This window comes from Lemur catta, chromosome 2, assembly GCF_020740605.2.
Source record: "Lemur catta isolate mLemCat1 chromosome 2, mLemCat1.pri, whole genome shotgun sequence".
NCBI lineage: Eukaryota > Metazoa > Chordata > Mammalia > Primates > Lemuridae > Lemur > Lemur catta.
The window spans coordinates 25,717,580-25,729,743 of NC_059129.1; the positions used below are offsets into that span (position 1 = coordinate 25,717,580).

The 12,164-nt window shown below is 44.4% G+C and overlaps 1 protein-coding gene and 1 pseudogene across 1 annotated transcript in view; one reads left to right on the plus strand and one right to left on the minus strand.

The window, feature by feature from the left end:
* STAG3 (stromal antigen 3) overlaps window positions 1-7,963 on the plus strand; it is a 32,857-nt gene extending 24,894 nt beyond the window's left edge. Inside the window, exons 30-34 of the mRNA XM_045541411.1 lie at window positions 5,144-5,312; window positions 5,582-5,683; window positions 5,935-6,016; window positions 7,279-7,350; window positions 7,584-7,963. Of these exons, the coding sequence (XP_045397367.1) occupies window positions 5,144-5,312; window positions 5,582-5,683; window positions 5,935-6,016; window positions 7,279-7,350; window positions 7,584-7,592 (434 nt within the window). The 3' untranslated portion in view covers window positions 7,593-7,963. The remainder of the gene's footprint in view (window positions 1-5,143; window positions 5,313-5,581; window positions 5,684-5,934; window positions 6,017-7,278; window positions 7,351-7,583) is intronic.
* LOC123633584 lies at window positions 220-341 on the minus strand (annotated as a pseudogene).
* Window positions 7,964-12,164: the final 4,201 nt, after the last annotated feature.

A 12,164-nucleotide genomic window follows, 5' to 3' on the forward strand; every position in this document is an offset into this window, starting at 1 on the left:
CTTTAGCCTCCTTCAGGCTTCTATTTTGTAAAATATTTCATTGAGCATCTATTATCATTAAGGGTATTCACTTTCTTCGAGGTTTGTCTAGCCAACTAAAAATAGCAAACCTCTGTGAAAAAGCAAACAGAAACTAATGATAGGGACAGGACTGGGAAGGGAATAAAAAAAAAAGAAACTAATGATAAAACCAAAGATTGAACTAAGAAAGCTGTATATTTAGAGTGCCCCTCCTTGACATCTTGTATTCCATTATTTTCCAAATATTTTTTCTTTTCAGATATTAAACTGATAAGAACAGATTACTACACTTGATCTTAGCCAAAAGGCCGAGAAGCAATTACTTTCCAAATTTTAGAGATTTTTACACAACTTTCATGATGTTTTACCTTTAGACCATCACTAATCTTTTAATTTACCTAAAGTTTTTTCTTTAATTTTCTTTTTTTTAACATAGTCTCATATTAAGTGATAACATCCTAGCAATCACAGTTTGATTTGCTAGTATGTGTTTTCTAGTGTACTTTTTTATTTTTATTTTTTTTGTAAAGTAAAAACAGAGTCTTGCTCTGTCACCCCGGTAAAGTACAATGGCGTCATTGCAGCTTACTGCAACCTCAAACTCCTGGGCTCAAGTGATCTTCCTGCCTCAGCCTCCCAAATAGCTGGGACTATAGGCACATGCCACCACACCCAGCTAATTCTTTTAGTAGAGACAGGGTCCTGCTCTTGCTCAGGCTGGTCTTGAACTCCTGAGCTCAGGCAATCCTTCTGCCTCGGCCTCCCAAGTGCTAGGATTACAGGTGTGGGCCACTGCACCCAGCCTCTAGTATACATTTTAAAAGGGAATTTTATGTAACAGCTTTATTGAGACATAATTCACATGCTGTAAAAATCATTGTTTTACAGTGAACACAAGTGGTTTTTGGTATATTCACTGAATTTTACAGCCATCACCACTATCTAAGAACATTTTCATCACTTCAGAAGAAACCACAAACCCATTAACAGTCTCTCCCCATCCTCCCAGCCTCAGGTGGTAGCACTAATCTAATTTCTGTCTCTGGATTTGCTTATTCCAGATATTTCACATAAATGTAATGATACAATATGTGACCTTTTGTGTCTGCCACCTTTCACTTACCACAGTGTTTTCAAGGTTCATCCATGCTTTAGCATAGATGAGTACCTCATACTTTTGTGTGGTGGAATACTATGCCATTGTATGTTTATTTCATATTTTATTTATCCATTAATCAGTTGATTGACATTTGAGTTATTTCCATTTTTTCACTATTACGTATAATGATGCTCAACATTCATGTACAAGTTCTTGGGTGGACATATCTTTTCAGTTTTTTTGAAATATACCTAGGAGTGGAATTGCTGGGTCATATGGTAACTCTATGTTTAACTTTTTGAGGAACCACCAAACTGTTTTCCAAAGTGCCTACACCATTTTATAATCTTACCAACAATGTATGGGAGCTCCAGTTTCTTTACTTCCTCACCAGTGCTTGTTATTGTCTTCTTAATTTTATCTTTCTCTGAGCAACTGTGTGTCTCATGGTGGTTTAAATTGGCATTTCCCTAATGACTAATGATACTGAGCATCTTTTTCTGTGCTGATTGACAGTTTGTTTATCTTTGAAGAAATGTCTGTTCAGATCCTTTGCTATTTTTAAATTGGGATATTTGGTTTTTTATTGTTGAGTTTTAAGAGTTCTTTATATATTTTAGATACAGGATTCCTTATGACACGCAAAAGTTTTCTTCCTTTCTCTGCGTTGTCTTTTCATGTTGTTGATGGTGTCTTTCCAATACAAAAGCTCTTAATTTCGATTAAATCTACTTTATTTTTTTTCTTATGTTGCCTGTGCTTTTGGTGTCGTATCTTAAGAAACCATTGCCTAGTCCAAGGTCACAAAGATTTACTCTGTTTTTTCCTAAGAATTTTATAGTTTTATAGCTCTTAAATTTAAGTCTGTGATCCAGTTTGAGTTAATTTTTGCATACGGTGTGAGATAGGGTGTGATGTCTTTTTAATGTCTTCTGCATATCACCTAAAATTTTATCTTATGCCACCAGGAAACACTCTTTTAATATTTGTTAAGGACCTACTATGTGCAAGATTCTGTGTTGACTTTTTTAGAGGCCATGGAAGATCCTGGAGCAGCCTACCATGTAATAGGAAAGAGGAGAAGTACATTTAAGGAAAATCTGAATTATTAACAGTCACTAATAAAAGATAACTGCCTGAGGGCTTGTACAAATGAATGCTATAGAATTCGGAGAAGGAATGTATCACTTTAAATTTAGTTGAAGGCTTTACCAAGAAGATGGAATTTAAGCTGGAGTTTTAAAAATGGATCAGATTTAAATAAGCATCATGGGCTAGCAGAACAGCACAAGCAGAACATAGAAAGGTATGTGATATGATGTATAGGCATAGATGCATATAGATTTGTTTGCCTAAAACAGAGGGTTTGCAAAGGTGAGCTAAAACTGAAAAGATTGGTTCTGTTGTTCATTCAACAGATACTGAACACCCATGTGCTGGGAATCCCGCAGTGAACAAAAAGGACAAAAAACGGCTTTCTTTAGAGAGTGTCAGATAGCCATAAATGCTTATGACAAAAGAGCAGGGAGGAGTGTGAGGGAATTACCAGCAGGGTGGGGAGTGCAGTCTAACAAAGAGTAATCAGGGGAAAGCCTAGAGAATATGAGGTTGAGCAGAAAACCTAAAGGAAGCATTAAAAGGTAAACATAGGCACATTAAAATTTTAACATGTTCATTTGAGCATTCAGTGATTCATGAATCAGGCACCACCAGACTGCAAGCACTTCAGGGCTCCGTACCTAGGAGGGACAAGGGGAAAACTTTTATAAGGTGTTTGTGGAAACAAGACAAAATATTTGATTGGTTAAAGTGGAGAGTCCCTACTTAGAGGTTAATCCATGGTTTCTAGTTGGTAAACTCTCTAGTTAGAGGTTAGTTGTGGTTTCCGATTGCTTAAACTTAGGTTTCCTTTTCCCAGGCTATGCACATTCACTGTGATCTGGGTTTTGGTTTGCTTATATAAGAACCCAAGGTGCTTGACCCATCTCAGGCTAGTGGCCTCCCAATTTTTTTAACAGGTGAGGGAGGGTGCATAGCCTATATCAGAACAGCATACCAAAGGGAGCAGCCAGTCCAAAGGCTCTGAGGGGGATGTTCCTGGCATGTCCAAGGAGCAGCAGAGAGAACCATCGTGGCCAGAATTCAGAGCATATAGGATATGATAGCAAAGATGTTGCAGGAGCCCAGAGCATGTAAGGCAGAGCAAAGATTTGGCTTGTACTCTGAGTGCGGTGGGAAACCATTGGAGGATTTTGAGCAGAGGAATGACAGGATCTGTGTTTTTAAAGAATCCTTCTGGCTGCTGTGTTGAGACTGACAGGAGAAGGGGGAAGGGTAGAAACAAGGAGACCAGTGAGGAGGCTATTGTAGGCATCCAACCAAGAGATGAGAGTGCTTAGACCAGGTCAGTGGGGTAGGTGTGAAGGGGCCAGATTCTAGGTGCATTTTTGAGTAATATCTGATAGGATTTCCTGGCAAACTGGATGTGAGATATAACACAAAGAGAGGAGTTGAGGATGACTTCAAGGATGTGGACTGACAGTTGGAAGGATAGATGGAATTGATACCATCTGAGATGAGGAAGGCTGTGAGTGAAGCAGCCTGTAGGGGAAGGTCAGTACTTTGGAGCTGGTCATGGTATTACAGGTGGAGATGTTTAACAGACCATGGGGACTAGGAAGCTGGAGTTCAGGAAGAGCTAAATGCTTGAAATCAGTTTGGGAATTAGCAGAGTGCAGGTTAAGGGCATGAACCTAAATGACTAAGGAAGCTGGCAAAGAGAGGCCCAAGAACCCAGCCCTGGACATTGTGCTGTTAACACAGGTTGGGGAGATTAGGAGGACCCACCTGGGGGCCCAAGGTTTCCTCCCTGGGGATACAAGCTCATGGGTGTGGCTCCTTCCTGTTTTCTGTAGCCCTCTGCCTAAATGAGTAGCAGCTCCCTTTGGGATTATTGGTTTCAGTGTACAAACATGGCTGCGGAGAGGGAGAGTATGGGGGTATGAATATTTACAGTGGACAAATATGAACATCAATTTGACTGATGTTTAAAATAGTGTTACCTGGGTTTTCATAAGTAGTGAGAATCTTCAGATTCTTTCTCTTCCTCTGCATTCTCTGATATCTGCAGGAGAGAGGTCCTCTGCTCATCCTTCATATCAGAATTACACTGACATTGCAATCATCTCATTTTTTTCTGGCTTTTATAAAATCCTGGCTCCCATTTTTCTGTTCCTCTCTAGCCCTCATCCACTCTAGTTTCTGGTCCCAAAGGTCTATTGCCATTTTAAGCTTTTTCTGACCACAGAAACCTTGAAGGGACAGGATCCCTGATGTCTTCACTGATTACCTAAGACCCCTCAATCTTAGGGAAGCCAACCTCGCTCACATTTGTGTTTATGTGTTACTCTTTCTCTGTGAAATGTACATTTATCTCTCTCTCCATCTTGTTTTCTAAGCTGTATAGTAAGTTTTTCTTGGACAAGGCCTATATACAATTCTGTAAGCCTTTTTTTTTTTTTTTTTGAGACAGGGTCTTGCTTTGTTGCCCAGGGTGGAGTGCGGTGGCATCATCATAGCTCACTGCAGCCTTGAACTTGTCTGGACTCAAGTGATCCTCCTACCTCAGCCTCCTGTGTAGCTGGGACTACTGGCATGCACCACACCCGGCTAATTTTTAATTTTTATAGAGATGAGGTCCTGCTAATGTTGCTCAGGCTGGTCTCAAACTCCTGGCCTTAAGCAATTCTCCTGCCTCTGCCTCCTAAAGTGCTGGGATTACAGGCGTGAGCCACTGTATCCAGCAAGCCTTACTTTTTAGTACATAGGGCTATGCTCATTTCTGAGGTGTAACAGATGAGGTGGTTTTTTTTTTTTTTCTTTTTTAAGAATAAGCCTTTGTAAGTTTTCCATTCTCTTCTTGCTTAACTTTCCCTTACCAAATCCTGGGCAGATCTTGAAAAGTAAAAAAACCTGTGGCAGGTCCCTGGTCTGTAGTTAATATGTGCACCTGTTGCTTTGCAGGCCCCTCCAAGCGTACCAGAGAGGACACAATCTCCTCCTCCCAGGAAGAAAGCCTGCAGCTGACTAGCATCCCACCCACGCCCACCCTCACCTCCACAGCTGTGAAGAGCAGGCAGCCTCTGGGGGGTGTGGAAGAAGAAGATGGCTCAGAATCGGAGTTTGCCCGAGGGTGAGGGCCTAGGAGAGAGCCTGGGTGTGCAATTTGCCAGTTTGGTGTCTGGCCATCTCCGTCTTGCTGGTTCCGTCTTTGGTTCTGTCTTTCCCTCCTGCACTCCCTCATTCTCAGGTTTTTCTCTAATCCTTTTCCCTTTTTTTAGCTTTAAAATGTCTCTCTGCCCACACTTTGAGCTTTCCTTCCTTTTAATACTGACCACCGTGTCCCTTCTCTTTTACCCTTTAATTTTATCCCTTTCACTGATCCTGCTTCGTTCCCAGCAGCCAGCGCCTTGCAGACACCCAGAGGTCAAGGTTCTTGGGTCCGCGATATTTCCAGACTCCTCGTAACCCTTCAGGTCCTGGTCTGGGCAACCGGCTGACCCGGTGAGCTTTTCTCATCATCTTCTACCTTCGCTTCAGATCCATCACCCACTGGGAGGGGAGTCTCACCTTATCCAGTACTTCTCTGCCAGTGGTTTTTGAACTTGTTTTAGCCACAGAACACTTCCTATCAGCATAAATTGGAGCCCTAGTATATTCTACTTACTGCCCACCCTGCTCTCCTGGGTGCCTCTGAGAAACTCAGGGGTCCTTAAAGAACAGTTTGAAAACCCTGCCCTTTGTCCCTATATCAGACTCAGCCTTATGGAAGAGGATGAGGAAGAAGAGTTAGAAATTCAGGATGAGTCAAGTGAAGAATGGCAAGATACAGACAAGGTGAGGGGACCCACTCTTCCCTTCTCCCTCTAGAACTAGAAGCTGATGTTGTAAAGAGAAACTAGTTTAAAAAAAATTTTTTTTTTTTTTTTTGAGACAGAGTCTCACTCTGTTGCCTGGGTTAGAGTGCCATGGCGTCAGCCTACCTCACAGCAACCTCAAACTCCTGGGATCAAGCAATCCTACTGCCTCAGCTTCCTGAGTAGCTGGGACTACAGGCATGCGCCACCATGCCCGGCTAATTTTTTATATGTATTTTTTTAGTTGTCCGGCTAATTTCTTTCTATTTTTTTAGTAGAGACGGAGTCTTGCTCTTGCTTAGGCTGGTCTCGAACTCCTGAGCTCAAACGATCCACCCGCCTTGGCCTCCCAGAGTGCTAGTAAAATTTTTTTAAATAATGAAATGGAGCTTTTACATAAAATACAAAGTAAATGCACCTTATAAATGGAAAAGGGCTATGTCTTAGTTTGGGCTACTATAACAGAATGCCATAGACTGGTGCCTTATAAACCACAGAAATTAATTTCTCACAGTTCTGGAGGCCAGAAGTCTAAGATCAGGGTAAGCATGGTTGGATCCTGGTGAAGACTATCGTGCAGGTTGCAGACTGCTGACTTCTAGTTGTATCCACAAGCTGGCTCTCTGGCCTCTTCTAACAAGGGCACTAATCCCATTTCTGAGGGCTCCACCCCCATGACCTCCCAGAGGCCCCACCTCCTAATACTACCACATGGAGGGTAGGATTTCAACATATGAATTGGGGGTGGGGAGGCTCAGGCATTCAGTCCAGGGCAGGCTGTGTATCTTCTGCTGTTATTCTGCTCCCTTCTCTGGTCTTTGGGGAGGGAGAAAGAACGGAATAGAATATAGCAGGGGAGTGGAGGTCTTGTGCTCAGAAGTTAAAACCAATCAGTCCAAACAATGACACCTTCAAACTAGAGACTGGAGAACAAGGCTTCTATTACAATATTCTTTCCTGGCACTTCAGGAAAAATCCCATTCTCTGGTTCCAAAACTGAACACATTTAAGGGACTCAGTCAGCAGGCCAAGAGAGGAGGCACTTCTCTGCTAACTCTGGCATCTGGGATCTCCTGATCCTGTGCCCATCCTTTGCTAATTTCCCTCCCAGGCTGTGCTGTAGGGGCCCAAGGAGGGCCCTTGTGTTTGTTCTTATGAGATTGGAAAATGAACTGTGTTTTTTGTTTGCACGTGATGGGAGTGGGGAGAGGCCTTTTTGACTTCTGACCCCAATCTCGCTAGCAGGCAAGTAGCCACCCTTCACCCAGTGAGCACAGGCTGGACCTCTTAGATTCTACAGAGCTGAACCTCGAGGTGAGTGTCCCCAGAGCAGGAGTTGTGTGTCCCTGGGAAATGCCAGCAGGCAACCCATGTACCTGTCAAATTGATGGAAAGGCTACAGCCCATGGGCAGCTTTCTCAGCTGTCTCGGAGCTTTGGGAGTAGCCTGGTGAGGAGGGGAAGTTAGAATCATCATCTGGAGGACCACACAGTTAACTGTCCTTTGGCCTGTTGCTCTCTCTATTCCTTTCATCTTTCTCATTACAGGATTTCTGACGTGACCCTGGGCCCCTCCCAATCTCCACTCCCTGCCTCAAGGACATGACCGTTTGGAAAGGGGAAAGAGAAAAGAAGCAAAAATCAAGCATTCTTTCCAGGCCCAGCCGTGGCCTCTGAGGGGAAGAGGAGGAGGCGTTGTCTTTCTAACCTTTCTCTTAGTGATGTTGGGGCAGAGAAGCCATGAGACACTGTCCTCCCTAACGTGCCATGGCTCTGTTCCTCTGCCTGTTTCCTGCTTAGTTTGGTGGATAGTGTCACCTCAACATTGGAGGAGGGGCATTGCTTCCTTATGTTTAATCGAAAGAGCCCATAGTTCTCCTGAATTTTTGGAACATCTTTCCCAGCCTCTTTTGTGCCTTAGTGATTAATTCAATAAACATGTTTGAATCAGCCCGTTCCTAAGGTGTGGCTTGAGATCGTTAAACTGATGGAGTCAGCTTCGTTGTCAGCCGAGCCCCGTGGCCCAGTGTGCAGGTGTCACCATGCTCTCAGGTGCTCTGTCTACAGGCTCTCCAGGATGCAGTGCTTCGTAACTGAGAGGTGGGGTGGGGCAGCGGAGTCAGAGACTGGCTGCCTTTGAGTAGTTTATCTGGTGGGGACAGTTCCTGCAGAGGCGAGGGAAGATGGTAGTGACAGGCTGGAGGGTGGAGCAGGACCTTACGAAACCGCCCATCTCACCCACTCAGGCCAGGCCATGTCTCCTGGCAGCCTTCACCTAACGGTCCTTTCCAGGGGTAATTTCATCCCCTCATCCCAAAGACATCTGTCATAATTTAAAATTTGATAAGAGTCACAATATCTGAGAGTGAGGAGGAAACTTAAAAGTGGCTCTAAATGCCCAGCCCCAAAAGACGGTGCTGGACACTCGTCTTCATCCTTGCCTTCCTCAGCTAGTTCTTCACGTCCTGTCAGGGTGTCCTCTGAAACGTGTCTCTGATCTGCGTTCTTCTCTAGTTGCTCCATCATCTCTCGCCTACACTGCCGCAGAACAGCCTCGCCTGCCTCCCGAAACGCTTGCTTGTTTGTTCTTGTTGTGCCATGCAGAGCAGCCCAGGGCCTCTGTTCTCTCTCAGACCTCTGACAAGCAATTATGTGAATACAGCTCCTGTCACCTTCTAGTTTCACTGTTTTCTTCTGTGTACCCTTAGATTTGATTCCAATTTCTCCCTGTCCCGGGCACCTGCTTTAGTTACAGGTTCTCACAGTGGTCGCCCAGGCCGAACACAGTCACCCAGCTAAGAACCACGACTTCTCGTGATCAGGCCACTCAGCCAAAACTGCCTCTCCCTCCCTCTTGCTTTCTCCGTCCCTGCCTCTCCTAGATAAAAGCTAGAAGAGGTTGAGTTGTGAGTCTCCTGGAGGAGGGGGGTGGCAGCTAACTCACTCAGATCTTTAGCCTGTATTCAGGTGGGAACAGCTCCAGGAAGAGGAGCCTGCTTTATCGGACCTGGGAACAGAGTGGGAAAACTGGGGTGAAGGTATGGAGGTCACTAAGAATCCAGGCGGGGAAAGATTTCTAAGTTAAATACCTTCCAAGCTGAGGGTACTTCACAGGAGCAAAAGAGAAACTTGGAGGCAAGGATTGCTTAAGGCCAGGAGTTTGAGGTTACAGTGAGCTGTGATCTTAGGGTTGCACTCCAGCCTGGGCAACAGAGCAACATACTGACTATCTAAAAAGAAGGTTGGGTCTAGGTCCTCTCCCCTTGCATATGGGCTTAGTGATTGCTTGACTAATAGCATATGGTGGAAATGATGAGACAGTATCTTGCTTCCCCCAGGGCGTGGTGACTGGGTTCCAAGAGCAAACATCTCAAGAAAGAGGAAGTAGAAACTGCCAGTTTGTGGGCCCAGATTTTAAGGCAACTGGCAGCCCTGGGAAGGCCCAGGCAGCCGCACGAAAAGACTGTGTGGAGGTGTTCCAGCCAGCAGCCCTCGCTGCGGTCCCAGCCAACCTCCAGTATCAGCCACGAGACACAGTCCAGATGGCAATCCGATTATTCCAACCCCCAGCTTTTAAGTTTTCCCAGCTGAGGCCCAGACATCAGGGAGTGGAGACAAGCCATGTCTCTGTGCCCTTTCCAAATTCCTGACCCACAGAATCCATGAGCATAATTAGATGGTGGTTTCGTACACCACTTAGTCTGGAGTGGTTTGTTATGTAGCCATAGAAACTGGAACAGAACCTTAGACTCATAAGACTCCGAAAATTTTGGCATCTTTAACAGTTAAAAAAACTATAAAATATGTAAAAATTTACTAATTTTATATATTGTAATACACATTTAAAATAATGGATGAGTTAATAATGAAATAAGTATTTTTAAATACTTTATTGATTAACAGTACAAAATACCTTTTTGTTTTAAAAAAAGGATAGTACTAGGCGAGGTGGCTCACCCCTATAATCCTAGCACTCTGGGAGGCTGAGGCAGGAAGTTGCTTGAGGTGAGGAGTTTGAGACCAGCCTGAGCAAGAGTGAGACCCTGTCTCTACCCCATCTCTCTAATAGAAAAATTTTTTCTATTTTTAAATAGAAAAAATTAGCTGGGCATGGTGGCGCATGCCTGTAGTCCCAGCTACTCAGGAGGCTGAGGCAGGAGGATTGCTTGAGCCCAGGAGTTTGAGGTTGCAGTGAACTGTGATGATGCCACTGCACTTTAGCGTGGACAACAGAGTGATACTGTCTCAAAAAAAAAAAAAAAAGGTTTTAGTGAGAGCAAGGTGAGAAACATTTTTTAAGTCATGATTTAACATTTTTTGAACTTTTTCTAGTTGAAGGCTCAGTCTATTTTAATATTAATACTTAGTTTTAATGACCTTCGTGACTGAAAAGAGTACCTCTTGAAAACATGAATCCAAATGGCATAGCTGCCTCTTTGCATTTACTACTATTTCAGTAGATGAGTTCAAAACCCACTGAAATTCTTCACTTGGAAGACTTGTAAACAGGTCAGAAAATGATTTCCAAGTGTAAATCCCAGCATTCTTAGAGGCGTACATATTGTTTGGGACCACAAAACTGCACATTCTGAAGCACATAAACTGCAGTTTGCAGTAATAAGCTTGCTCTCTTCCTTCAGGATGCTGATCTATTAGAGGCGAACTATGTATGACATTTGGATCCCAGCAAGGCCACCAGTGTCACTTAATAGTAATAACTTCATTTTAATATACACTTGGTCTTAGCCAAAAGGCAGAGAAATTATATTGTATTTTTATGTGAAATAGTTAGGAAAATCCTTCATTTCTCCTGTACAACATCAGTGGATCTTTTTTGTGCACACACCCCACCTTGACAAACTTGGCTCTGAAGGATTCGTGCCAGTGAGCCCCCTGCAGGCTGGGACAGTGCGGGGCTGTGGGCTTCTCAGCAGCGCCACCCACTGGTCAGGCCCAGGCCAGGCCGGACCTCAGCTCAGGCCGGAGATGCCGAGGCCTCCGCACTGCGCCGCGTAGCAATGCTTTTCAGGGCGCCCGCACTGCTGTGCATTGTCTGTTAGCTTAATATTGAATTGTTTTTAAATCATTTAAAATTTTTAATATGGCTGTATCTGTTTTAACTTGTGTTGTGGCCATGAGCTCTGCCAGAGGCGAGTTGTTGGTGTTACCTCCTGAATTAAAAAGTGAAGAGACTTTTTCACACTGCTGAGAAAGTCTTCAGCTAATAGGTCAGTCACCCCATCGCTTGAACTCCAGGCCACACTGACCCAGGGGTTACAGGATGAAGGTGCGATTTGTGCTCAGATGTGAGGGGACGTAGTGGCAGGAGGAGGGAAGGTTTCTGCTCATGTGTGGCATCATGGAGTCTTCCTTGAGCTCTTCAGATCCTTCCCTGAGGACAAGATGGGATGTTGCGATCCCAGAAAGGATTCACAAAACGAGTCACTCTTCAGTGCAGTCCCTGAACACCCCTGCATGTGTGGAACAAGGAAGGCATGGAGAGACGGGCGCGACTCGTCTGTGTGCAGGAGGGAGCAGAGAAGGAAGAGTAGAAAACTCAGCAAAGGTAAACCCAGGGAACTTAGAGAAGACCTCCAGTGTGCAAAGGAGCCCAGAGTCCTGGAGAAACTTGAAGGAAAGTATATTTAATTTGCTTCAGTAGATTAGAACCAGTGAAGGGATTGAGTGGTGTAGGTAGAAGCCAAAAATTAAAGCATCTGATATCACTGATGCGGCCTGTCTTTCTGAGGTCACATCAGCCTAGTGAGGCAGCCTAACCTAGTGAGAGACACGGGTTCAAGCCCCAGCTTCTCCATTGCTGAAGCAGAGGACAGCCGTTCGTTGACACAACCTTGGAGTTCAATTTTAATTTTTTTTTTTTTTTGAGACAGAGTCTCACTCTGTTGCCCGGGCTAGAGTGAGTGCCGTGGCGTCAGCCTAGCTCACAGCAACCTCAAACTCCTGGGCTCAAGCGATCCTCCTGCCTCAGCCTCCCAAGTAGCTGGGACTACAGGCACGTGCCACCATGCCTGGCTAATTTTTTTCTATATATTTTTAGCTGTCCAGATCATTTCTTTCTATGTTTTAGTAGAGATGGGGTCTCGCTCTTGCTCAGGCTGGTCTCCAACT